This window comes from Arvicola amphibius, chromosome 12 (genome assembly GCF_903992535.2).
Source record: "Arvicola amphibius chromosome 12, mArvAmp1.2, whole genome shotgun sequence".
Lineage (NCBI taxonomy): Eukaryota > Metazoa > Chordata > Mammalia > Rodentia > Cricetidae > Arvicola > Arvicola amphibius.
Window position 1 is genome coordinate 166,361,575 of NC_052058.2, and position 24,855 is coordinate 166,386,429.

The window sequence follows — 24,855 nt, forward strand, 5'->3', positions numbered from 1 at the left end:
TCTCTCTCTCTCTCTCTCTCTCTCTCTCTCTCTCTCCCTTCCTTTCTTCTTTTGAAGCATGTTTTCATGTAGTTCAGGCTAGCCTTATCAAACTAATTATGTAGCTATGTAGCCCTAATTGACTTTGAGTTCCTGATTTTACTACCTAGATTTCCCAATTGCTAATATTACAGGGATGAGCCATCATATCTAGCAAAATCTTATTTTGAATTCCTGTCACCTATTACAGGATGGAGAAGTGAGGGGCAGGGCAGTATTTCATTGGGTGGATCCACCCACATGCTGAAGGGAAAGGCTGGGGCTCAGTAGGCACAAAGGAACTCAGCAACTCCATTCCTTTCAGACACAAACCTGAAATAACTGTAAGACAGAACTAGGGGGCCAGACATCAATAAAAACAGGTGGCCCAGGTGGTCCAACTCTCAGGGTGCCTCTGCTGCAGTTTCCTCAGAGTTCTGCATCCAGAACAGCTTCAAGGCTGATAGTTGAGATGGGCCAGCCTCACAGACTACTACAGCCAGACTTCCAATAAGCTTTATATTTTCCCATCATACTGAGACTAGAAAACATCTAGCATTCCCAGGACAAGAACGTTACCCTAATTTTTTCAGAGTTCCCTAAAGATACCAGTGTCCCCAGACAACAGGAAGCAATCTAGAGAACACAATGCCCACATTCCCAAGAGTTGAGGTGGGTGAGTTTTGGTCTTTTGGTGGGATATGGATATTTGTCATCATTTAGGGGAGTTGGTTACAAAGTGTTATAGGTCATGGTCAGAAAAAAAATGAGAAAAAGGAGATTAGATTCAGGGATCTCTTTCTGAAGAGAAAAAGGGAGGATATAGTATAGAAATGATGGGATAAAAGGGTGGATTGTGGAATCTACTTTTGAACAACTAGTATTCTCAAATATTTTACACTGGTATAGATTTTTGTATATTTGATGAGGAATCTCTGTCAGCCAATGAACTTTAAGAGGTGGGACCAAGTTGGGGCATGACCTTTTGGGTACCCAGGGTTCGCTCTCTCTGTGGTTCCCCTGCTACACAGCTAAGCTTGGAGTTCTCATTCCTGTTTTGTGAGTTTGCCTCTTATAATAAAGAAAAATATACTTGGTCTACCTTGTAGCTAGCCTGATATTTCTCAACCCAAGATAATTCAACATATATTGATACAAATTTAAGGTTATTTTTGTTATACTGTATATATGTTTCTATTCTTGTTTAAGATATTGTACCTATGCAGTTCATTTAAAACATAGTGTAAAGTTTTAATCCTTGAAATCTATTTAGGATAATAAAGAAATACAGGTTAGGGCTGGAGAGATGGCTCAGAGGTTAAGAACACTGACTGTTCTTCCAGAGGTCCTGAGTTCAATTCCCAGCAACCACATGATGGCTCACAACCATCTATAGTGTGATCTGATGCCCTCTTCTGGTGTGCAGGCATGCATGCATGCAGATAAGAATGTTGTATATGGAAGAAATAAATAAATCTTATAAAAAAGAAATGCAGGTTAATAGTCATCTCTAACAATCAAATTTATAGTCATGTTAGGTAAGTTTTCAAGATGAAACAAAGATATATTTTAGATAGGTGGTCTTTAAACACTTCAAAACCTACAGAATATGGCATTTAAAATGTTTTAATAGCATAAGACTTTGCATGACAGTGAGCCACATCTGCTCCTGACAGCACAAATTTACTTCCCAAAGCAGCACTGTGACAGATGAAGTTGACTTTCTCTTGGGGGTCGCCAGCCACCAAATAATGACACAGAGACTTTTATTATTAATTATGAAAGTTTGGACTTTAGGTTAGACTTGTTCCCAACTAGCTCTTATAACTCAAATTAACTGTTTTCATCTACATTCTGTCATGTGGCTTTTACCTCGCCCCCCATTCTGTATGTCGGACTCATTCTGTGTCTCATTGGCGTCTCTCGAGCACTGGGATTTATCTCCAGTTCCTTTCTCTCCCTGGAAGTCCAGCCTGTTCTCTCCTGCCTAGCTATTGGCCATTCAGGTCTTTATTAAACCAATCAGAAGGCAGCCTAGGCAGAGATACTCTTTACAGCATACAAAAAGATTGTCCCACAGATTCTGGCTTTCCTGCTTATTCTACTTCATACCAGGACACGTTGTAGGTAGAACCTCTGGCTTTGTCTTCTACAGGAACCAAATCACTGCCATTGCTTTCCCCACCCTACATGTAACTATTTAGGTGCTCCGGAACAGGGCTTTATGCAATCCCATTTCCCAATTTCTCTTTTTCTCCCGGACCCTGGGGCTATCTAAATGTCATGTTTATTTTCTAAACCACATCCCCACCATTGATGACTCACAATAACTCTTGTCATCTGCTCTGAAACCTCCTATTATAGATGTTTGCCCATGCCAGTCTGTCCACCTCGTTAATTCTTGGCATTGAGCCTTGTCCTGGATGTTATTCTTATTCTGTTCTTCCTCTTTTCACTTCCTGCCTCATCCACACCCTGTGTTACTGGAGATATTAAGAGTCAAAATCTATCCCAGCACTTGGGAGTCAGAGGCAGGCGGAGCTCCGTGAGTTCGAGGCTAGCCTGGTCTACATAGTGAGTTCTAGGACAGCCAGAGCAAACAGCGAGACCCTGCCTCAAAAAAAACAAAACAAAACAAAACAAAACAAAAACCCTCAAAACCACCACCAACAGCAAACAAGAGTCAAAGCCTGGGACCTGACAGTTCTAATCAGTTGGGCTTGGCCGTCTGTGCTCTAGGCCAGCTAAGCAGACGGTGTAGAAGTGAAGAGCAGAGAAGAGATTTAACGCTGTCACATGAGTAAGAACAGAGAAGCCCAATGACCCCCTCTGCCTCCACATCCCCAAGTCCATCCCTCAGGTCCTGATATGAGGTTTTGGTTTAAACAGAGGGCAGTCCTGGGCAGGGTGTGGTCCACCCATCATTACTTGGACTCTAATCTCTCCTGCAAGATTATGCAGGAGAAAGACTGTGTGGAATCTCTTGTAGGGAGACAAACTCCCCCATCAGCCTTTTCCTTTACCCAGCAGGAGACTCCTTGAGAAATTCTATTTCTTGAGGTCCACTCTTGCAGTAGTCTAATAGCTGAAGGGAAGGTACAAGTGTCTCTTTAGTATATTTTCATTCCTGCCAGGTAGTTACACCAGGACTATTCCTCAGTTACATGAAGATTCATATTTATGTTTGAGAGACTTCACCCTTAGCCCCACACATATCCCATAGTGTACGGGGTTGTTCAGACAAAGCTCTCTCTCTCTCTCTCTCTCTCTCTCTCTCTCTCTCTCTCTCTCTCTACCCCCCCCCCCAGCCCACAGCTCTTGTAGCCATCAGGCCCAGCATCCTGAGATAGCAAGCTTTTCAAGAGCCCGAAAACACCTGTCAACAACAGCCCCTCACCCTTCACCGGGCATCTTAGCTCCAGGCTCCTTTCTTGGTGTCATCAGAGGAATCCAGGTTCCCTCTTTTGGATTCTTAGTCTCTTAGTAATATAATTTTAAAACAAATTGAGTAGAATTGTATTAGAACTTAGGAGAAAAACAATCAGACAAGCAGGCTGAAAAATCTCATTGGTTGCCAAGGGGGCTGAGGAGAAAGGGGACAAAGCCACGGCTTTTGAGGTGGAGGTGGACGCTTTCACAGCACAGATGGGAGACTTCTGAGAAAGTAAAGAGCGCCAGAAAAGCAGGCTTAGGTTTTAGGCCAATATCTGAAACAGAAAAAAAGAAAAGGGGGGGAAGATATGCTTAGTGGCCAGAGCAGAACAGAGGTATTGTGTCCCAGGTCAGAGGCTTGCACCAGAGACACGTGACTGGATTAGAACTAGAGACTGGTTATTAAGGAAAGAAAAACACTCCCTAAGAATGGGAGTGCACGAGTGAGCTAAGTAAAAGTCTCACAGAATGAGGCTCGGGATTCTTTATAGGACTTTTACATGACACCTACCTCTCTCCAAATGGTAGTTCTGGGGGCTTTTCTGGCACATGCGGTGTTGTATGAAGCTCAGGTGGGGAAGGGTTTCTGGGTCAGCTGGCGTCGTTCACAAATTAATCTTGATGTTCTAGCCTCCAGCCCCTGTCCTTCCCTCAGTTTTGGGGAAAAGGTTGCTGGTGACTCACCCGAGTTCCCCTCAGAGATCAGCTCTCCATAATGGAAGGAACCTCCACAAGGCAACAATGCCTTTCCTGGGGTAGCTTGTTTCTGTGATTCATCAATGCAGGACACCATTTCTGCCTGCTTGCTTTAATATGGAATAATTCTAATGAGTCCGGCCAGAGTCAACTACAGCCTCTGCCTGCTTCCATCACGTCTTACAGATTTTTTTTAAAAGTCCTGTCTGTCTTGGAGCTCACTCTGTAGATCAGACTGGCTTCGAACCCTTGAACTCTGAGATCCGCTGAAGTGTGCACCACCACCCCTCAGCTTGTTTTACAGACTCTTAAAGCAACTCCTATGTCCCACGCCAAACCACAATAAACCTCCTTGCACACTAATCTCCCTTTCAGTTTTTGAGGAACTCAGCATATCATTGAGTTCTGGTTGTTTTTTATGTTATTGTTGCTTGCTTTTTCTTCCAACAGTATACAGCTTTAATAATAGCTTGTCAGTTGTGAACACCTCAGCTCCCAGAGCTGGATCTTCGTTCCTCACACACTGCACACTGCTGGGTCAGGCTTTTGGGTCTATGTCCTGCAGATCGCAGCACGTACTGATCATAGGAACGAATGGGAGGGTCAGGCCGGTCAGTAGGCGGGAACGGGAACCCACACCGGAACCGCAGCTCATGGGCGTGGCCCTGAGTCCCCGCCCCGAGACCCGACAGAAGGCGGAGCTCCGGCACGCTGCAGCCCTGGCAATGCAGCTGCCAGCGGTCCGGCTGGTGTGGCTCGGGCGGGCTCAGTACTCCGAACTGCTGGCGCTGCAGGAGCAGTGGCTGCGGCGGCTGCAGGCTGACCCTCGCCCGGGGGCCCCGTCGGGGACCCAGGCGGGCGCGCTCTTGGTGTGCGAGCCGGCGGGGCCCGTGTACACCGGCGGGCTACGCGGAGGCCTGACGCCCGAGGAGATTACACGGCTGAGGGCCTTGGGAGCCGAGGTGCGCGCCACCGGCCGCGGCGGCCTGGCTACTTTCCACGGCCCGGGGCAGCTGCTGTGCCACCCTGTGCTGGACCTGCGGCGCCTAGGCCTGCGCCTGCGCACCCACGTGGCGGCGCTGGAGGCGTGCGCCGTGCGCCTGTGCGAGCTCCGGGGGCTGCGGGGAGCCCGAGCGCGGCCGCCACCCTACACCGGTGTCTGGCTGGGCGAGCGCAAGATCTGCGCTATCGGTGAGCGAGCCGGGGCGGAACCGGGGCGGAGCCGGGGACAGGGCCAACCCCGGGCAATTCTGGGCTCCGACTACCCCTGACCTGCCTGCCTCAAGGATATTTAATTTTCCGAGACAGGAGAGTCCTCTAGTTCAGCACTCATGGATGGAGAAACACCAGGCATGAATTGCCAAGTTACTTCCTATGACTCACAACGGGAGGACAGAATGCCAAATGTCAAACTTCCAAAGCAACGTAGTCCCTGTATTAAGGAATCTCGAAAATAAGAAAGGCTGGTGTGTAACCACAGCCCCCGCCCCCACACCTCATAGAATTAGTTCCCTACCCAGTCTGTGCTTCAAGCCCACTTACCTTTTATGCACTAGTGGTATCCCGAGGCTCCACGGAAGGGAAGTAGAGCTATTCTAAGACATTTTGGCTTGCCTTGCAGGAGTCCGCTGTGGAAGACACATCACATCCCACGGCCTGGCTCTGAACTGTTCTACAGACCTCACTTGGTTTGAGCACATTGTGCCCTGTGGACTTGTTGGGACAGGAGTCACTTCCCTGAGTGAGGCGCTCCAGAGACTTGTCACTGTGGATGAAGTAATGCCATCTTTCCTTGTGGCCTTCCAGGAGACTTTCAAGTGCACGTTAATCTCTGAGGACAGCCCCAGCTGATGGGTACTCATGGTGGTCCTGCGATAGAACGGCCCTAGTCTGACTTGAGTCCCCAGAACCCCATTCTAGAACTACTCTGTGATTTTCTGACGATGACCGAGGACAGATCCTGAGCTCTGAGCTATTGCTTCATGGGTCTCCCCACCTATCTCACGGATCGAGATGAAAACATTATGAAAAGTCACATGCTTCCATGTTTCTCGGCTTGGCGACACTCCAGTGTTATAAACTGTCGTTTCTTAATTACTTTCTCAGTGCTGTATCTAACATCGATTTTGGTCCATAGGTCTTTTGAGTTCCTCCGTGGCCCAGGTGCAGTGATGGGATTTCATTCTCAAGAGACCTGGATCTGTCTGTCTTCAATAAAGGGGACAACCTCTTCAAAAAATAAAATGAGATTTTTGCCTTTGGGGGTTGAATCCCTCAGGTTTGATAATTTACCTGTTTGTGTTTGGGGGTCAGCAGAGATGGGTTAAGAGGCCCTGGAACTTTCACAATATGAAACACTGTCTCCCTAGGCATGAGAGGAGTTACATGGCTTAATGCCAGGTAAAGTAGCTGACAACAGTATTAACATAGAGCCAATTCTTAGTAACTAGTCTCATGATTGTTAACCTTCTGCTCTCCATTGGTTTTCTTAAGGAAACTATCCCCAGGTCCTATAACTTCCCCTCATGGCAGCAGGGTCTTTAAGAACAGAACTGTGGGGCCTGGAGAGATGGCTCAGCGGTTAAGAAGAACACTGGCTGCTCTTCCAGAGGACTCAGCTTCAATTCCCAGCACCCACATAGCAGCTCACAACTGTCTGTAACTCTAGTTCCAGGGAATCTGACATCTTCACACCAAATAAAGTGCACATAAAATAAATAGATTTAAAAAAAAGAATAGGTTGGGCAGCGGTGGCGCATGCCTTTAATCCCAGCACTTGGGAGGCAGAGGCAGGCAGATCTCTGTGAGTTTGAGGTCAGCCTGGTCTACAAGAGCTAGTTCCAGGACAGGCTCCAAAGCCGCAGAGAAAGCCTGTCTCCAAAAACAAAAACAAAAACAAAACAAAAAAGAATAAGCCTCTGAGTGATTTATTTGGGAGCTGGGTGGTGGTCCCCCAAGAGTAAAACATCACACAGCACACTAACTGGGGACTACAGGAGCCTAGAGGTGACTTTTCTGATTCAAGTCACCACATGTATGTATGCCAAATACATGAAATTAGTACGCCATAGAGACGATCACTCTCACGCTCACATCAGTTATTCTCAAGAGCCAGGACATGGAAATGGGGGCACCCAGAGTGACCTCAGCTGATGAACGGATGAAGGTTTACGTGATGCGTGTGCAATGGAATGCTATTCAGCCTTGTTTGGATGAATCTAGAGGACATCCATGAGTGAAACAAATCAGATTCAGAAAAATCAAATGCTGTGTGGTCTCGCTTATATTTGCGTCCTAGTTACATTCCTGTCGCGTTAATAAAACACCTGGCCAGCCGGGCGGTGGTGGCGCACGCCTTTAATCCCAGCACTCGGGAGGCAGAGGCAGGCGGATCTCTGTGAGTTCGAGACCAGCCTGGTCTACAAGAGCTAGATCCAGGACAGGCTCCAAAGCCATATATACATATATATATGTATATGTATATATATATATATATAAATACCACATTGTACCCATAAAGAGATACAATTATTTTAGTCAAATATAAAGCTTATTAGACATATCATATATATAATATGTGATATATATATATATATACATATATAATATACTTTTATTCCCAGCAACTGGGAGGCAGAGGCAGGCAGAGCTCTATAAATTCAAGCTAAACCTGGTCTACAGAGTAAGACCCTGTCTCAATAAATAAATAAATAAGCTTAATAAAATAAGAGGAGCATGATTTATTTATCCCTGGTCTCTAGCTCAGAGTCTGGTACAGAATAGATTACAGCAAGTAGTGTATGATACTTATTAATACTCACCCATGTTTTTGGCTCCCTGCTCTCTGGACACAGGATAAGAATGTACTTCCTGACACCCCGGAGTCGGGCAGAGCCAGGTAATGTGTGCTAATAAGTGAGCTATGAATATGGTTAGCGTCTCCCTTCCCAGCTGGAGCCCTGAGTAGCTGCTGCCAGACTTCAAGGCTCTTTCCATACAGAACAGGACCCATTGACATTAAAGAGGACACCTGCTTCCGGGGGACCACAATAAGCAGAGTCTCATCTGATGCTAGCACAGACAGTTCACCTAAAGGGGAGGTTGTCAGTTAACACAGCATAGACTCATCTGTCCCAACTACCGTGATACATTTATGATACTTGGGGCACTTTATCTGCAAGTATAGGAACCTACTGTAACATAGGCAAAACGAACCCAAAACATCTGGACTCAGTGGTATATACATATTTAATCTCGGCACTCGGGGGAAGAGGACTCTTTGTGAGTGAGTCAAGGCGAGATGTTATTAGAAAAGGTTCTGGAATCTTAACAGTCTAAGAGGAGAGTGTCAGCAAGGCTCACAGAATAGGACCAGAGCAGAACACGAAGCCTTGGTGGACGAAAACTCCTGGAAAGAAGCTGTGACTGCAAAGGCAGGACAACCAATTAAATATCAATGATGTGTAGACGTTGGAATGTTGGAGGACCAGACCCCGATGGAAGTTTGTCTTGAGTTAGCTTTAGCCCCCTAAAGAGCCATTCCTTGCCTGTTTGTGTTGGACCTAGCAACCTATGACTTGTAGATAAAGCCACACACAACTTCATGGCAAACAGGTGTTAACTTAAAACCCCATTCCCCACAGACTGTATGAATGGTATTGGATAGCATCATATTTGCTCTAGAATAAACCGTCTCTCATCCCCCTTGCTTTGAGAGCACTGGCACCCTTAGGGAACCCAGGTAGCCTTCTCTCTGCTATTGTTTGCTGTGTGCTTCAGCAAACTTTCTCTATTTCCCAGTCCACATCAAAGGACTACGTGACTGCTGGGCTGGAGTCAAGGATTGAGCAGGCCAGTGGGTGCCAGACTTCCAGGTTCTAGAGATATGGATGGACAGAAGGCAGTGGATGAGAACCAGGTTTGGGTAGGAAGATGCTAAGTTAAGGTTGTTGTTTTGTTTTTGTTTTGATTTTTTTTATAGGAAAAAAGGTTTGATGTAGCTCACAGTTCAAAGGTATGAACCAACAAGATGGGTTAGTCAAGGTGGCAGAAGTTTAATGCAGTTGTCCACATCACATCCACAATCAGGAAGCAGAAAGTGATAAATGCAAGCTGCTGCTGCCCAGCTCTTTATCTAAGGGGTAAAAATGATAAGACTGACTGATTGCCTTCTTTCTATATAAATTAATGATTAATTTTGTGCTACCAGCACTTACTGAACGTGGACTATGGCAATATTTTTCCAGTGAAAAGTTATTTCATTTAATCCTTACAATAACCCTGTACATTTCAGTTCAGTTCGTGCAAACCTAGCATATTTTGGTAGCAAAACCATGAGTTAATTGGACTACTCACCCATTAGCTCACACTTGGGAAGACCTATGATGGTGTAAACTGTCAACTAGGCAGGATCTAGAATAACTTGGGAGGATGTACTGAACCAAAGTGGGAATATCTGTCACAGGTGATACTGTTCACTGCCTGGGACTCTCTGTAACCAAGTTAAGTTGTTGATGGATCCAGTTTGAGACAGTCACGGGAGATGAACATGGAGAAAGCTCAGAGACAGCTGGCTATATGGATCTGGTGCATGGGTGTGGTGAGCCCTAGGAGAGAGAGGAAGGCTGTGATGGATGAGACGCAGGCTGAAGAGGAGCAGGCAGAGGAGACGGACAAGAAGGTAGCCCGGAAATGGTGCTGGTTGTAGAAAGAAGCTGCGCTTCTTTTGTTTGCCTAGCAGCTTGTCAGTATAGGACGATTTTATGGGTGGGACGATTTTATGGGTGAGAACAGGTAGGATGGGGCTGGAGGGATGGCTCAGCAGCTAAGAGCAGGTGTTGCTCTTGTAGAGAACCAAGGTTCAGTTCCCAGCATCCACATGGGGATTCACAACCATCTGTAACTCCAGTTCAGGGGATCCAACGCCCTCTTCTTATACACATGAAACAAAACACATAGGTTTCTAAAACATGCCACTGAGAAGCCAGGTGTTTTGAATGAGATCATATACATATAGATGGTCAGGGTAGAAGGCTGTTCTCTAAAGGGAATGAGGCTTCTGTCCTGAAGGAAAGGAGCCTCCAACAGCAGGTGGGCAGAGCCAGGGAGGATAGGGGGCAGAATACCAGAGTTTAGCGGAGGTTGGCTTGTGGCATCATGTCAGGCTGCTGGTGCAGATTCCTGGCTCTCCTTCCTGACAGGACAGATCTCACCTCCGGTTTCCCACTGGGGACCTTCCTTCAGGAAGGAAGCTGAGCAAGAGGAAGATATGTAGCTCCCTGGCCTCCCCCTGGAGAAAGCCCCCCTGTTGTTTGTTCAGAAGCTTTTCCTCATGCGTAAACAGATTGTCCAGGGTCTGGTGGGCCAGTGTTGAGGGTACGGACGTGACTGGCTGCAGTTAATGGTCTAGGATCTTGTTCCTTCAGTGAGGATGACCAGGAAACCAGACGGAACCAGCTTTGGGAACATGGCCAGGTGTATCTTGCTGCATACAAAAACCCTCTCTTAAAGTTTGGCATCAGTTTTCCGTGTTGTTATATGGTCTTTATAATTAACATATTTTTGCTTGTTTGTTTGTTTGTTTGTTTTTTCAGATCTCAATATGCAGTCCAGGCAGGTCTTAAACTCAATACACCTCTCCTTCCTAAGTCCCCCAAGTATTAGGATTGTGAGTGTGCACAACTTGGCATATGATTTGTGTTTTTGAATGATTTAATTTTGTTTTACTAAAAGCTTTTATTGGTTTTTATTTGTTTGTTTGCCCAAGTTTGCTATGAAGCAGCAGAACTTGAAATCCTGGTCTTTCTGCCTTCACCTCCTAAGTGCTTGGATTATAGGAGTCTGCCACCAGGCCTGGCCTTCATCATTTAATAATGCACGCAGAATAAAAATTTAAATAGTGCATGTATGCAGAATAAAAATTTAAGGGTATAGCATGTTGAAATGTAAGAGTTGTTCCAGTCCCTCAGCCCTGCAACCCCGGCCTTCTTCCCTGGAAACTTAAGTATATGTTTTAGAATATTTGCGCGTGTGTAAATGTATGCATATATGTGTGCATGCACATGTAAATGAATGCACATATGTGCTTATGCCACCCTTTCTCACATAGTAGCGTATCGTGTGCTAACCCTCTGCTTAGGATGTTGCTTCAGATCAGCACATAATGTTACACCCAGCCCGTTATGTGTCATGGGGAAGGAGAGAGAGAACACTTATGAGTTCCAAAGATTTATTAAATCACCACATAAGCGGGTCATTGATCGATCAGGGCTGTGGTACAAGCAAGGACTTGGGAGCCTCGTTTCTCCTGACAGCCCTGAGCAGGGGCAGAAGTGGGGTTTTTAAGCATAACATTTATCGCCAAGCTACAGTTATAATTTTTCACCAGTCAGGATTTATAGATTAGGGGCTTCCTTGAATGTTCCATCATTGTCGACTGATATACAATGCAAGCCTCTCAATCCAACCAATCAACTTCATTTGTTCCTTCTGTTCTTGGGAACAGCCATAATGTTTCCAGAGAACTAAAGATGTATGATGACCATTTCTACGGTTTAGGGAGGAAGTTGGTCAGCCACTGGAAAGTTCTCAGCTTCTCTAGGGCTTGGGAGCCTGAACTTTATTTCATCCTGCAGGTAAAGGGGAGGTTGAAGTAAAAATGGCACTACTCAGGCCAAGGTGATTTGGCCTACTCCCTCTGAGCCCCACATTGGAGCACCGGACTGAGCTCCCAAGGTCCTGATGAGGAGCAGAAGGAGAGAGAACATGAGAAAGAAAGTCAGGACCGTGAGGAGTGCGTTCACCCATGGAGACGGTGGGACAGATCTAACGGGAGATCACCAACTCCAGTTGGAATGGGACTGACGGAACATGAGACCAAACCAGACTCTCTGAATGTGGTTGACGGTGGAGGCTGACTGAGAAGCCAAGGACAATGGCGATGGGCTTGGATTCTACGGCGTGGACGGGCTCTGTGTGGGCCTTGTCAGCTTGGTTGATTACCTTCCTGGACCTGGGGGGAGTTGGGAGGACCTTGGACTTAACATAGAGTAGGGAACCCTGATGGCTCCTTGGCCTGGAGAGGGAGGGGGGGGGTATGGGTGGAGGGGAGGGGGAGGGAGGGGGAGGAGGAGGGGAGGAGATGGAAATTTTTAAATAAAAAAAAATAAACCAAAGAAAACCAAAAAAAAAACCATTTCACTTTGTTAAAGGACTATTCAGTATTCCATTGAATGATTTTCTGTGCCTTGTTTATTTAACTAGTTCCTAGTGGAGACATTAAGGTTGGTACTAATCTTTTGTTTTTGAAAACAAGACTGTGGGGCTGGGGTTATCACTCAGTTGGTAGAGTGCTTGCCCGGAGTGCTTGAAACTCTGTTCATTACCCACCTCTGCAGGAAACAAGGCATGGTGGGGTGTCCTTGTTATCCTGGCATTTAAGAGCTGAAGGCAGGAGAATCAGAAGTTCAATATTATCCTCCAATACATATCAAGTTCAAGGCCATCCTGGGATACATGAGACTGTGTCTTAAAAGAACAACAAAGAGACACTAGACTAAGGTCATAGTATTTATTTTTCCGAATTCCCAGAATTATGAACTTCTATATATGAAAGATTAACTTTGGTAGCTTGCTTATTTTCTTGTTGTTGTTGTTTTGTTTGTTTGTGCAGTGTTACTAGGTAGCTGTGCCCGCCTTTGCCTCCTGACTGCTGAGACTAAACGAATGTGCCGCCCAAGCCACTGCCTTCTGCTTTTGTTTTATATCTGCATTGCTAGCACAGAGGAGGAAGTGGTGGTTTAATAGCTTGCATGATGAGCCTTTATATTTGTCCTTCTGCTGATACACATCAGTGTTCAGTCCGGGGCTTCTGCCTCCCGAGTGCTGGGATTAAAGGCGTGCGCCACCATCGCCCGGTGATGAGCCTTTATATTTGTCCTTCTGCTGATACACATCAGTGTTCAGTCCGTGGCTTCCCAGGGAAGCCTTACTCACATACCCCAGATCTTCCTCCTGAGCTGGCCCTTTGCCCGTTTCTGTTAGCACGCGATGGAGTCTACCTTGTGCATGTTGAACAAGCGCTCCACACAAAGCTCAACCCCAGAACCCTTTCGTCTTTTGCTTTGTCAGGGTTTCACGTGGCCCAGGACCAGAACTTAATTGATCCTCTTGCCTCCATATCCCAGGTTCTGGGTTACAGGTCAACAATTATGCCCAGCCTAGCAGGCTCACAACATATACATAAACTTATATTATTACGATTGTTGCTGTTGTTGTTATTGGCTTTTTGAGAGTGTTTCATTATAGCCTTGGCTGGACTGGAGCTTGCTATGTAGATCAGGCTGGCCACCAGCTCATAAAATTGTCCTACCGCTGCCTCCCAAGTGGTAGGATTAAAGTTGTAAACCACCACGCCCAGGCGAACACATAAATTTAAAAAGTAATAAATATTTAGCCGGATGGTGGTGGTGCACGCCTTTAATCCCCACACTCGGGAGACAGAGGCAGGTAGATCTTTGTGAGTTCAAGACCAGCCTGGTCTATAAGAGCTAGTTCCAGGACAGGCTCCAAAGCTATTAGAGAAATCCTGTCTCAAAAAACAAACAAAGAGCTAGTTCCAGGACAGGCACCAAACTATACAGAGAAAACCTATTAAGAAAACAAACAAAAACAAAACAAAAATAAAAGCAGTAAATCTTTTAAAAAGGAAAATCATTTTTTAACCTAAACCAAAATCTGTTACCAACATTGTCATACTTGGGCCCTCCCGGAATGTCTCCCCCGAGGCCTTTCTTGGGCATAACCCTCATGTCTCCTGGTGGCCCTGACCACACTGTGCCATAGTTCCTTGTCTATGTGTCCAAAACCATCCAGACTGTGAGCTCTGCAGCCAGCGTGGTAGCTGCACACCTGTGGCTTCATTCCAGAAGCAATGTCCAGAAATGGTCTGCAAAATCAGAAAGCGGATTAATTCTCAGTTGGGGGTCTTTCCAAGCAAAACATTCTTGATTCTTCTATTTTCATGTAAGATGGTTCCTAGACCCCATGGCACCCCTCAGTAGGCTTCTATTGGCCAATGTGTCCTCAGTCTGTCCAGCCCATTCTAGGAGTCACAGCCTTGCAGCAGAGACACACCTGTAGACAAAATGAGTAATCAAGTTAAGGCCCCACTTTCCTAATGCATCTCTTCATGTATGACCTATTTGTGATTAGGTCCTTGTCCGAAGACCTTTTTCTGGGAGATCCAAATTCACTTCTGACACATCAAGTAGGAAAACCTCAGTCAGGACCAGCGTTTTGGTCTTTAGTAGCCTTGTGTTGGTTTACAAATATTGAAAAACTCCAAAGCACAGCCCTTCCTTTCAAAAGTTGCTGATCTGGTGGAGAAACCCATAATGACTCCTCCGTAAGTATGCTGGCAAGTTTTATGTTGACTAAAAGTTGCTGATCTGGTGGAGAAACCCATAATGACTCCTCCGTAAGTATGCTGGCAAGTTTTATGTTGACTTGATATAAGTTAGAGTCATCTGAGAGGAGGGAGCCTCAGTTGAGAAAATGTCTCCATAAGATGAACTGTAGGCAAGCCTGTAAGACATTTTAATTAGTGATTGTGGGTGGAGCCATCCCCAGGTTAGTGGTCTTGGGTTCTATAAGAAAGCAGGCTAAGCAAGCCATGATGAACAAGCCAGTAAGCAGCACCCCTCCACGGCCTCTGCATCAGCTCCTGCCTCCAGGTTCCTGCCCTGTTTAAGTTCCTGTCCTGACTTCCTTCAGTGATGAACAGGAATGTGGACACAAGAAAAATAAATTCTTTCCTCTCCAAGGTGCGTTGGTCATCACAGCAACAATAATCCTAAATCCTCGGGGTGCTTTCCAAGCTGTGCCTTCATTTGCTTTTCAGGACCCTCTGAGATTTGCAGGACCAAGATTCCTGTTTGGCAGGCAATGATCCTGAAGTGTAAAGTAATTTGGCCCAGGTCCCAGAGCCAATGATGTCCTCAGCTGGCTTTTCCCTCCACTGCACTGAAGGCTTTACTGTCTAGGAGACTACTAGACTCAGAAGAATTAGGAGATTCTGCCTGACTGAGTTCAGATGTGCTCCAGGAAAGACAGCCACATCTGTTGCTTGTCTTCCAAACATCTGATGATTTTTGAGGTGAATGATTTGAAGCACCCAAAGAAACAAACAGCGTACTTATGAGCCAGGGATCACCACCCTTAGACTGGAGGCCTCCCCAACCAGGCATATTTTCAATGAGTTTGGAGATTTGAGAAGTCAGGGAGATTTTTCTCACCTCAGAAGGCACTCTCTCTAAGAAGAGAAAATCCCTTTAATCAGAGTGATATTGTAAGGAAAGGGAAAATAGATGGGAATGGATCCTAGAGAGAGAGAGGAGGACATCTGACTTCATGCAGGAGACCTTTCTGCGAGGAAGTACGTCCAGGCAGAGAGAATAGCACAGCTAAAGGCCGGGAGAGATGGAGAGCACACGGGTACTTTCCAAATTGAAGGTTGCTGTCTTCTACTTCCCGAGATGTTTCACACCCTCCTCTCACACACCTTACTTCTCTTGCTCCCACCACTTCATCTCCTCACCCCCAGACCCAAGACTGGGAGGGAACACAAGAAGAACCACCCATCCTGCCTGTCGTCATTGCCTCTGTTAGATCCTTCTGCTTGTCCCTCCGTGTGCCAGTGTTCTGCCCCCCACAGGCCTCCTGGCTCTGGAGCTTGCATCTGGGTTAAGCCAAGAGGAGGCAGTGGTAGAAAGCCAAGGGCAGGAGGGGAAGAGAGACTGGTATTTATTCCAGCATGGTTGGTTGTAACTCCACCCCTGTCCTTCACCAGATTCTTGGAAATCCCCATCCCCTCTACCTTTCATTCCCCTGCTGGCTTCCCTTCCTGCCGCTGCTAACCAGTGTACTGCCCTGCTCCTCGCTGGTTTCCTAAGCCCTCATCATACTTTCTTTAAATCGTCCCGGTTCAGGTGTCACCTGTTTTCTGCTGAATGTGAGACGGAGATTGAGGGGGAGCTGGAGCTCTGGACTCAGCGTGTGTCATTTAAGGACGAGTGAGTTGTCAGACCTGGGAGTCTGATGCCAACAGGATTCAGCCTGGAGGCTGAAAAGCACCCTGCCTTTCCTTCAGGCTTTCTCCAAGTGTATCTTTTCTTGGAGAGTTTTCCTTGAGAGCACAATGTCAAGTGATCTCCATGGCCATAACCATCATTCATTCATTCATTCATTCTTCATTCTTCACTTAACAAATTCATCTTAGCATCTACTCTGTGCTAGATTTGGTACTGAGAATGACTTGGTACCCAGCTCTGTCCCAGGGTTGGAGTCAATCATAACCCTGGATGGGAAGTGTTGGGTTAAAGGGAACAACAGTTGTTCTTAGTTGCTGAACCATCTTTTCCACCCTATGTGTGTTTTTTTGTTTGTTTGTTTGGTGTGTGTGTGTGTGTTTGTGTGTGTGTGTGTGTGTGTGTGTGTATTTTGCCTGCATATATGTCTGTGCTCCACTTGTATGTCAGGTGCCCTCAAGGCTAGTGTTGAGCATCACTGGGAGTCTTGTTTTTTAAAATACTGATTTCTGGGCCCTAGTTCTTCTGAATCAGAGCCTCTGGGAGGAGCCTGAAGTCTACTTTACTGAAACCAGCACTCCCTTGGTTTGTAGACTGGAAACTAAGAGCATACCTAGGTGGCCAGGTGCCTTCTCTGAGAAGTATTCTCCAGTTTAGGGAGGAATGGATGCATAGAAGCGTATGGCACAGAAACAACACAGCAATGATGTGTTTTGAAGATTAGAAATTATGCATAAGATGCCTACCACATGACAGGTTCCCCCCGCCCTCATCCTAAGCACTTCTTAGATAATCACATACTAAAACTCTGTGATTGAAATTGCATGCCTCAGAAATACTGCAGTAGATCTCTGCAAGGGTGTGAGGAAGCTCATCTGAATGCGTTGTGTGGCCCTCCGCTGGTAAAAAGAGCTTGAATAAGTGGTCCCTAAGTCCCTGAGAGGCTGGTCCATGTTTCTGTCATCTTCCTGTTGATGGCCTCCTGGCCCCATTTCCAGGCTTACCTGGGCTTCTTCTCTTTTACATAGCCTGTAACATCATCAGAAACAATTTGAATGAGGACCCAGTGATCTGGGGCAGACACCCATTAAGATGTGGCTGGATGCAAGTTGATCGGGAACGCCTGAGGGTCTACTGAAGGAGGAGGCACCTGCTGGAGTGTAATGGATTCTGAGTTTGCGCTCTGACTAACTTGCTTGGTAAGTATAGATAAGTCACATACACACACACAAACCCCGCGCACCCCCAAATTTGGGCATCTGCAAACTGGAAAACAGGGTTTGTGTTAGAATCACATTTTTTTTTTTCCTGGCTATTACTGTTTTAGTATCTTGGATTCCGAGAACACGTCTGACCCTACCATAAGTCTGTGATAGAAAGGTGATACCCAGCTGTGAGGAAACTAAGGCCACAGTAGGGAGCGGCACAGGGCCACACAACCACACAGGTGCCACACCAACTCCACCAATGGCTAGCCCTTGGTCTGGGTCTCTGGAGATCAGCTTTTTGCTAAGTTGGCTAAGACATAGAGACACAAATTGTGAGACCGAGAAAAATTTGGTCTCAGGTCCAGGAAGCGGGCGGTTCCCCACAACCGGGTGAGGCTAAGGAGCTGGGCGGAGGCGCGCGAAGCTAGCCAGCGGTGAAGCTGGTGTGCTAGCACAGGGCGGGGCCGGAGGAGGGGACACGCTGGGAAGGGAAAAAACGGGATCGTGAGCAGTGCAGAGCTGTGACGGCAAGGAGCGCTGCTGGGCATCATAGCAGCGCTCACAGGGGAAGATCGCAGAGGCAGGTAAGGCGCACGCACAGGGTTGGAGAAGTGCAGGGGTTTCCGTCTCCTCGGCGAGGTTCAGTATGTGTTTTTCTTAACAGGGAGGACCCGGTTTGGGGTGCTACTAAAATACCGAGTGGATCCTCCCCAGAGAGAAGAGCAGGTATCCCCCAGCAACACAAGTAGATGAAAGTTTAGCTGATCGTGGAAATCGTGGAAGGCTAACACACGTCCTCCCACTACTCCGTCCAGGCAGCAAAGGCTCCTCCATTCCTGCAGACAGGTGAAGATGTAGAACACCTACAGGTCTGCAGGGGGTACTCATGGAAGCAACATTCCAGGAGTCGGTCTTGCTCGACCAAAGCCGCGGGCTCTGCAGAACTAACTGCCTTGCCCTTTCTGCTCTTCACTGTGACTAGCCTTCTGCGACCAGTTCCCAGGAAAGCGCGGGACTCCCAAAGCAACTTCTGTGGCTAGTAGCAGATCTAGGTTGGAAGGCAGGCATCTTGGTTTCTAGTTTTCAGGCAGGGTAAACCTGTACGGGTCAACCATGGCTCTGTGACTTGGGCTTTCTTTTCTAAAAATCGCCCCCTGTAGAATGGATTGCATGCTCCAGTTGCTCCACATAAACCACATTAGGGCACAAGGGAATGTTTGGGAGGTCTCTTATCTCAGCCAGTGTGCAAAAGCCCAGGTAGCAATCCCTCCTAATTCCTACTTCCTAAGCCTCATTCATTTGCATGTGAGAAAACTGAGGCCCCTATCTAGGGTCACACCGGGGGGCCAAATTGAATTAGAACCAGTGTTTCTTCGCCCCTAGCTCAGTACCCTATTTCACGTGCAGATATCGAATAAACACATTCTCTCTGGCACTCAGCCACTTTGTCAATGCCAAATGGAGGGTTGCTATGCTGGAAGTGTTAAAAAACTGCTTTTAAAGTCTGTTAACACCCTAAGATGAAAACCAACAAGCAACTTTCTTCACACTTCTCAGGGCACATTCCTATCTGTAAATGTGGGGGTACTTGAAGTAGCTTCTCAGAGGGAGGCCAGACAAGACCAAGAACCTCCGGTCTACACGCGGCTACACATACTGGATCAGTAGGGGGCAGAAACCCAGATCTCCTCGTTCTCACACTGCGGGAGGCACTTCTAAATGGCGAGGGAGGCAGGATTCACCGGAAAAGGTGGGAGACAATGCAGGAGGACCACGGTTCGGAGATTCACGAAAAGAAATAAGAACCGCCTGGTTTCTGTGGAGGGTGGGAGGGCCACGGCAGGGAGTGGCACACAGGGGGACTGTTCTTGGTAATAAGGGGTGAATTTATTATGTAAGTTTTATATATATGTGTATATGTATATATAATATATATTATATATATGATGTGGAGACAGCTGGGGAACCATGTCAGGAGCCTTCCCAGCAATATTCTCTTGCCTTTGCTGCTTCCAAAACACTTCCCCATCTATTGTCTCTTCCAGTGTTCACGAGGTAAGCCAGGCATGGGTAATTGCCCCCATCTTACAGATGCCTTTCAGAGGAAAGAAACGCAGTATTCAAGGCCACACAGCCAGACACAAGCCAAGGCTGGGCTCATGAAAGGCTCCCTTGAAAGGCAAGATCACAGGCTGAGTGTGTACGGTTTGTGGGTGTGGACGGCCACACCTAGGTACACAGGGAAGAGTGTTGCAAAACCATTTACTGATGTTTGGGGGCCAAGAATGTTTGCCCTTTGGATAAACGGGTTCAGATCAGATGCAGGAAGTGTCTGGGCTTCCAAAGAAGGCTCACTATTTCCCTTGCCTGTTTCATTACCACCTGATCAAGGAGCCTCTCCTTTCCCTAAGACAGCCTGTCTTGATCTAACTTAGAGTTATTACTTCTCTGTTTTCCTCTGAAATCATTGAATGCTGTTTTCAGGAATCTGTTGGGAGGAGAGTTAAGGGGTGGGGGGCTCTCTAATAGAAGAGGTATTGGTTCACTTGTTCTCTTGTTCTTCAGTGCTTGCTGTGTAAACAGGCCTGGAGAAAAAAGAAATGCATGAGGCCCAGCTCCTTGCCTGGAAATCTCCAAGCACATGTGCACACACACTGGGCCCACATGTCCACTCACCCACAATGGCTGAGGAGCAGGGTTTTCTTTCCTTCCTTTTTTTTTTTTTTTTTTTTTTTTTCCTGTAGCAGGGTTTTCTAACGAGGCTGTTTTCAAAGCCCTCTGGTAACAACAAGAGAAACTAGTTATTGAGTGGAAGAGGGGCAGATGTCTTGGGAAGGGACGAATGGATGAGTTTGCTGAGCAAATGGAAAGTACCAAGGAATTTCTGCTTAAGAAAACAGTTTAAGCAAAGGCAGGAGACATGAAGTGCAGGCAATGTCTACTGAGTCCATGGCTTGGAGCTCACCGCCGTGGGCACAGACTGAGAAAGCCATAGGGAGGTGGAGCCAGTGGCAGGGGCTCATCCACAGGAGTTTGACAATCACCACTTCTTTTTAGTTCGCTCAAGAGAGTACATGATACGGCTTCTGTGTTCCTCCCGTCAGAACTCCAAATGTCCCGGGAGGGTCTGATAGGTGAAAGGTTGCTTGCCTCTCCACTCCACTCAGTGAATTCCACTTTGTCCTTCACTTGCCCCTTACTTCCATTTCCTACACAATCTGTCTCTTTCCTGGGATAGACCGCCCACACAGGTAGGAAGCTAGGAGGAAAAGGGTACAAGTCAATCAGTTGGCCCTCGGTTTACCTAGGCCATGACGTCAGGTGTAAGTTAATCCAGAGACTCAGGAATATCTTAATCCACTAGAAAGACTCTGCAGCCTTCTCCGTCTCGGGCTGAGATACCTCTTGAAAGCTCCCAGAGGCTGCTTCCTCTAGCCAACCCAATCTCCCAAGATCTCACAACATGGCTCTGTGATTCATACCATCACAGGACGTTTGAGCTGACCATGACCCCTTCATTTTGCAGATGCAGATAGAAGAAGCTGAGATCCAAAACCATGGAAATCACATGCCCAAAGTCACACAAGTGGCAGCTGGACCAAGACTGCTGCCTAGGCTTCCATTTCCTCTGCTGTAAAATGTGGACATTTAGCCTTAATGAATTCTGAAGGCCCTCCAGTCTAGCCCCTGCACTACATAGACCACCACCACCATCTGTGTCATTACAGCCGTGACTTACAGAATACTCTTTAATCTTCACAGCAAAGCCATGCTACAGAGAGTTAATTCTGTAACATGTTTAATTACTTTATGACATCAGAGGACAACTTTTAGGAGTTGTTTCTCTCTTTTCACCATGTAGATTCCAGGATCAAACTCAGGCCATCAGGGTTAGCAACAGGCACCTTTCCTCACTGAGCCAACCCAGTGGTCTGCTGGGACACATCCATACACTGTCTGTCCACACATATTTGATTAGCAGCGTTCCACTTATTTCTATGAAACTGAAGACTCCCATTTTACCACTCAGCTCATTCTACTGGGTTCTAGAAAGCTTCTGCTAAGGTGCCAGCACCCTGGAGAAAGAGAAGATTTTTAGGTTGTACCATTGGCTGGTCCACAGGTTAAATATGGGATTTATTTAAATCCCAAAGTCACCCAGTTAAGACGTTATGAACCTGGGACTGGGAGACGACAATCAGATGCTCCTTGGCCATCACACAGTTCTTGTAGCTACAGCTCTAGCTGTTGCAGGAAGGGAGAGGAGTGGTAGGGTGGGGCCAGAACCCACAGAAAGATGATTGTACAACTCTTAGGAACTGACGTTGGGGGATCCACCCTTGGTTCTGAGGTTTGTGTGACTGGTTCCTTTCTCTTCCGCCTCTCTTGCCTCTTCCCCAATTCCTAGCTCTCAGCCTTCCTGTCAACGCCAAGACTCTGGCTGTATCCAGATGCACCCTGGTGAGATCAAGGAACTGAGGAGTTGTGGGACATCCACAAGGAGATTCTCAAAGATGTCTCAGAGCCAGCGGAGTTTCTGTACTGTTTGGTGAGTTCTCCAGATTTGTGCCCTAGCAGTCAAAATCCCTTTCCAAGGAAGGATACCCAAGAAAACTGACCAGGAGCAGAGAGATCTCACTTCTGCTGTATGGATGCTCAGGGTTTAAAAACTGAGTGTATGTGCTTCTCAAAATGAAAAGCACATTACTCCTCTGTAATGTAATAAAAGAATGCATACGTACAGCAAGCTTGGGAAGCATAACAACCTTATTAGTTATAGTTAAAAATGCATAACTCCATAAGTCTGCCCTCTTAACCATATGAGTGTTACCAGTCTTCACATTGCCGTGGCATAAATCTCTAGAATTTTGCTTCCTGCACCAGAAACTTTACACTCAGTGTTCAACAACTCCCACTGATGATTTTTTTTTTTGATAGATAAGGAAGCCATATCCATCCTGGAAGCTAACTTTCTTCTGAGTGGGCTTGTCTAGATCCATGCTGGTTGTCTGTATTTGTCTGTAAATTTGTCTGGGGCTTTTCTTCCTTCAACCTTCCTGTTAGTCATCTATCCCTGCTCCTGCTTTGTCATGCCTTCTATCCTGGTCCAGGACTCAGCACCCTGTCTCCAAACATCTTTGTCACTAACCTGCCTCAACTCTCACCCCTGCCAGGTCACATAGCAGCTACACAGTTATTGATCTGCTCATTTTACCCTCTTAAAATGCAATGGTATCTTTAAAGCCAACTACAGGATCAAGTTCCAGCACATGGCACTCCAGTGATTTGGCCCCATCAATTTCTTCCGTCCTTCAACCTGTCCCCTCCTTCTGTCCATCTTCCATTCCAACATCTTTATGTGATCTTCCATTCTTCTAGACACTTTATGCACTGTCTTGTTGATGTACCATTGTTTATATCTTTCCTGTCCTTGCCTTCTTTATCTCTTAGGACGGTTCAAAGTCCAGCTCAAACCACTCCATCCCATTGAACGTTCCCTAAGCCCTAAGGAGTGTTAATCACTTTAGGTAGCTCTTTTACATAGCTCCTGTGTTGTCACCTGTATCATATGAGGCTGGCCTTGAGGGTGATACTGGGTTTGTGCTTTCTCTAGGCACCAGCACAGACCCTAATCTGAGAAAATAATGATTGTCTGAGTGACTCATTGAGTCATTAATTTCACCGTGATGTTCCTGCTTGCCACTGGCCCATACGGAGGAAAACTCAGATTTCTTGCCTCTTACATCTTAATTCAGGAATCTATGTTCTTTTCCCTCTTTCATCCAGACAAGAGCACAGTGGATGGCAGAGAACCCCAAAGGTCTTTCATAGAATGTAGGCCAGTCCTGGGTAGAAGTATGGTGCTGCTATATTATTTTGATTATGTTCCCCTCGTTCTTCATAGTGCTGCCATGAGTATGGTGAGAACTATCTTTTCTAGGGGAGAGACCTGGTAGGTAAAGCCATGTTTGATACATATAGGTGATAATAATATTTCCTGACAGTTCTCCCTTGGTGAACTGTTTGGTCTATTCTGGAGTCCTCAAAAAAGACACTGCTTACTACTCCCTGATCATGAACAAGCTACTTAATTGTTTGGGGCCTCAGTTTCCCTGTGCATAAAATGGGAGGAGCTAGATTAAAATAACCTCTAAAGTTCTTGTCGCCTGGTCTAGTTGATTTATACAATCCAAGAAAAATAGAGAGTAATATGGTTTTCAATGGCCAGGAAAAGCTCTATTCCACACACACGGTGGGATGTGTCTGTGAGGGCTCACATACAGCAGTGAGGAAAGTGGACGTAACCCTTCCTATCACTGAGCCCGTGGCTTAGTGGAGAAGACAGACAAGCAAAGTAGAGTGGGGAAGAGTCATGGTATTGGGTCTCAAGCCTAGGTCAGCAAAATGGGGAAGTTGTTCAAGCTGTTGGTAACAGAGACACCCCTTCCCTTTCTCCTCTTACCATCAGATCACGTTCCAGTTCTTCCTGTACCTCAATCTCTGTTGCTATGGAGACTTCCAATGGGACTGAGACCTGGTACAAGAGCCTCCATGCTGTGCTGAAGGCTCTGAATGCCACCCTTCACAGTCACTTGCTTTGCCGTCCTGGGCCAGGGCCAGGACCTGGGCCAGACAATCAAACTGAAGAACGTCGAGCTAGCCTTCCTGGCCGTAATGACAACTCCTACATGTATATTCTCTTTGTCATGTTCCTATTTGCTGTCACCGTGGGCAGTCTCATCCTGGGATACACCCGTTCACGCAAGGTGGACAAACGTAGTGACCCCTATCATGTGTACATCAAGAACCGCGTGTCTATGATCTGATGTGAGGTGCCCAAAAATGACGGAAGAGTCCGATGCCTGAGGATTGTCTTCTTGGGCCCCCAGAACTCTGGACCCTCTCAAGCCTTAGTGTCTCTATCGATACAAGGGCAACAAGAAATTGGTAAGAGAGATTGTCGTTGGGACCAGAGAAGAAGGGCTGGTAGGCCTGGCCTTGTGGATAAGATATTTTTTTCCAGATAAAGATAGGCATTATATACTAAGAGCCCATGAACAAATACATAGAAGTATGGCTACTGGTGAGTAGGAGAAGAGGAAGAGGAAGGGAAATGGAGCAGAAGACGCTCTGGAAACATAATCTTTTAATGTGTGATCTTCAAACATGAGAAACCTTGATAAAACCAGGTAATACTACTTGTTTGTGTTAATTCATGTTTTATTTCTTTAAACATACAACACATGTGGGTTTTGCCTCATCTGCCAACAAAGCGGAACAGGTGCCTTGACTGGAATCCAGGAACTCTTGTCTTTTTGCCTAGGACTTTTCAGTGATACATGGAGTAAGAGCCTGGCCCAAACAACTTGAGGTGGAGCACAGTAGTGCACACCTGTAATCCTAGTGCTCAAAGA

General features: G+C 46.5%; 2 protein-coding genes across 6 annotated transcripts; both read left to right on the forward strand.

Moving 5' to 3' along the window:
- Nucleotides 1-4,847: 4,847 nt before the first annotated feature.
- On the forward strand, nt 4,848-6,433 carry Lipt2 (lipoyl(octanoyl) transferase 2). Of its 2 annotated transcripts, XM_038314035.1 has the most exons (3): nt 4,848-5,337; nt 5,455-5,612; nt 5,768-5,902. In XM_038314035.1, the coding sequence occupies exons 1-2, from the start codon at nt 4,872-4,874 to the stop codon at nt 5,601-5,603; spliced, it is 615 nt and encodes a 204-aa protein (XP_038169963.1). In that variant the 5' UTR covers nt 4,848-4,871; the 3' UTR covers nt 5,604-5,612; nt 5,768-5,902. The 2 variants fall into 2 exon arrangements, with proteins under 2 accessions (XP_038169963.1, XP_038169962.1); XM_038314034.1 differs by lacking the exon at nt 5,455-5,612 and having other exon boundaries at nt 5,768-6,433.
- An 11,502-nt stretch (nt 6,434-17,935) lies between these two features.
- Kcne3 (potassium voltage-gated channel subfamily E regulatory subunit 3) lies at nt 17,936-24,639 on the forward strand. 4 transcript variants are annotated; one of them, XM_038314266.1, is made up of 5 exons: nt 17,936-18,024; nt 18,105-18,286; nt 18,998-19,190; nt 21,849-21,989; nt 23,910-24,639. In XM_038314266.1, exon 5 carries the CDS (start codon nt 23,950-23,952, stop codon nt 24,265-24,267), a length of 318 nt encoding a protein of 105 aa, XP_038170194.1. In that variant the 5' UTR covers nt 17,936-18,024; nt 18,105-18,286; nt 18,998-19,190; nt 21,849-21,989; nt 23,910-23,949; the 3' UTR covers nt 24,268-24,639. The 4 variants fall into 4 exon arrangements, with proteins under 4 accessions (XP_038170194.1, XP_038170193.1, XP_038170195.1 ...); XM_038314265.1 differs by lacking the exon at nt 18,998-19,190; XM_038314267.1 differs by lacking the exon at nt 18,998-19,190 and having other exon boundaries at nt 17,950-18,024; nt 18,105-18,166.
- Nucleotides 24,640-24,855: the final 216 nt, after the last annotated feature.

What these genes read in the sequence shown, in the direction of transcription:
- Lipt2 (XM_038314034.1), top strand. Translation starts at nt 4,872, where the DNA reads ATGCAGCTGCCAGCGGTCCGGCTGGTGTGGCTCGGGCGGGCTCAGTAC. An exon ending in GCGCAAGATCTGCGCTATCG is followed by an intron (nt 5,338 to 5,767) that starts GTGAGCGAGCCG and finishes CTTGCCTTGCAG; the next exon opens with GAGTCCGCTGTGGAAGACAC.
- Kcne3 (XM_038314266.1), top strand. Translation starts at nt 23,950, where the DNA reads ATGGAGACTTCCAATGGGACTGAGACCTGGTACAAGAGCCTCCATGCT.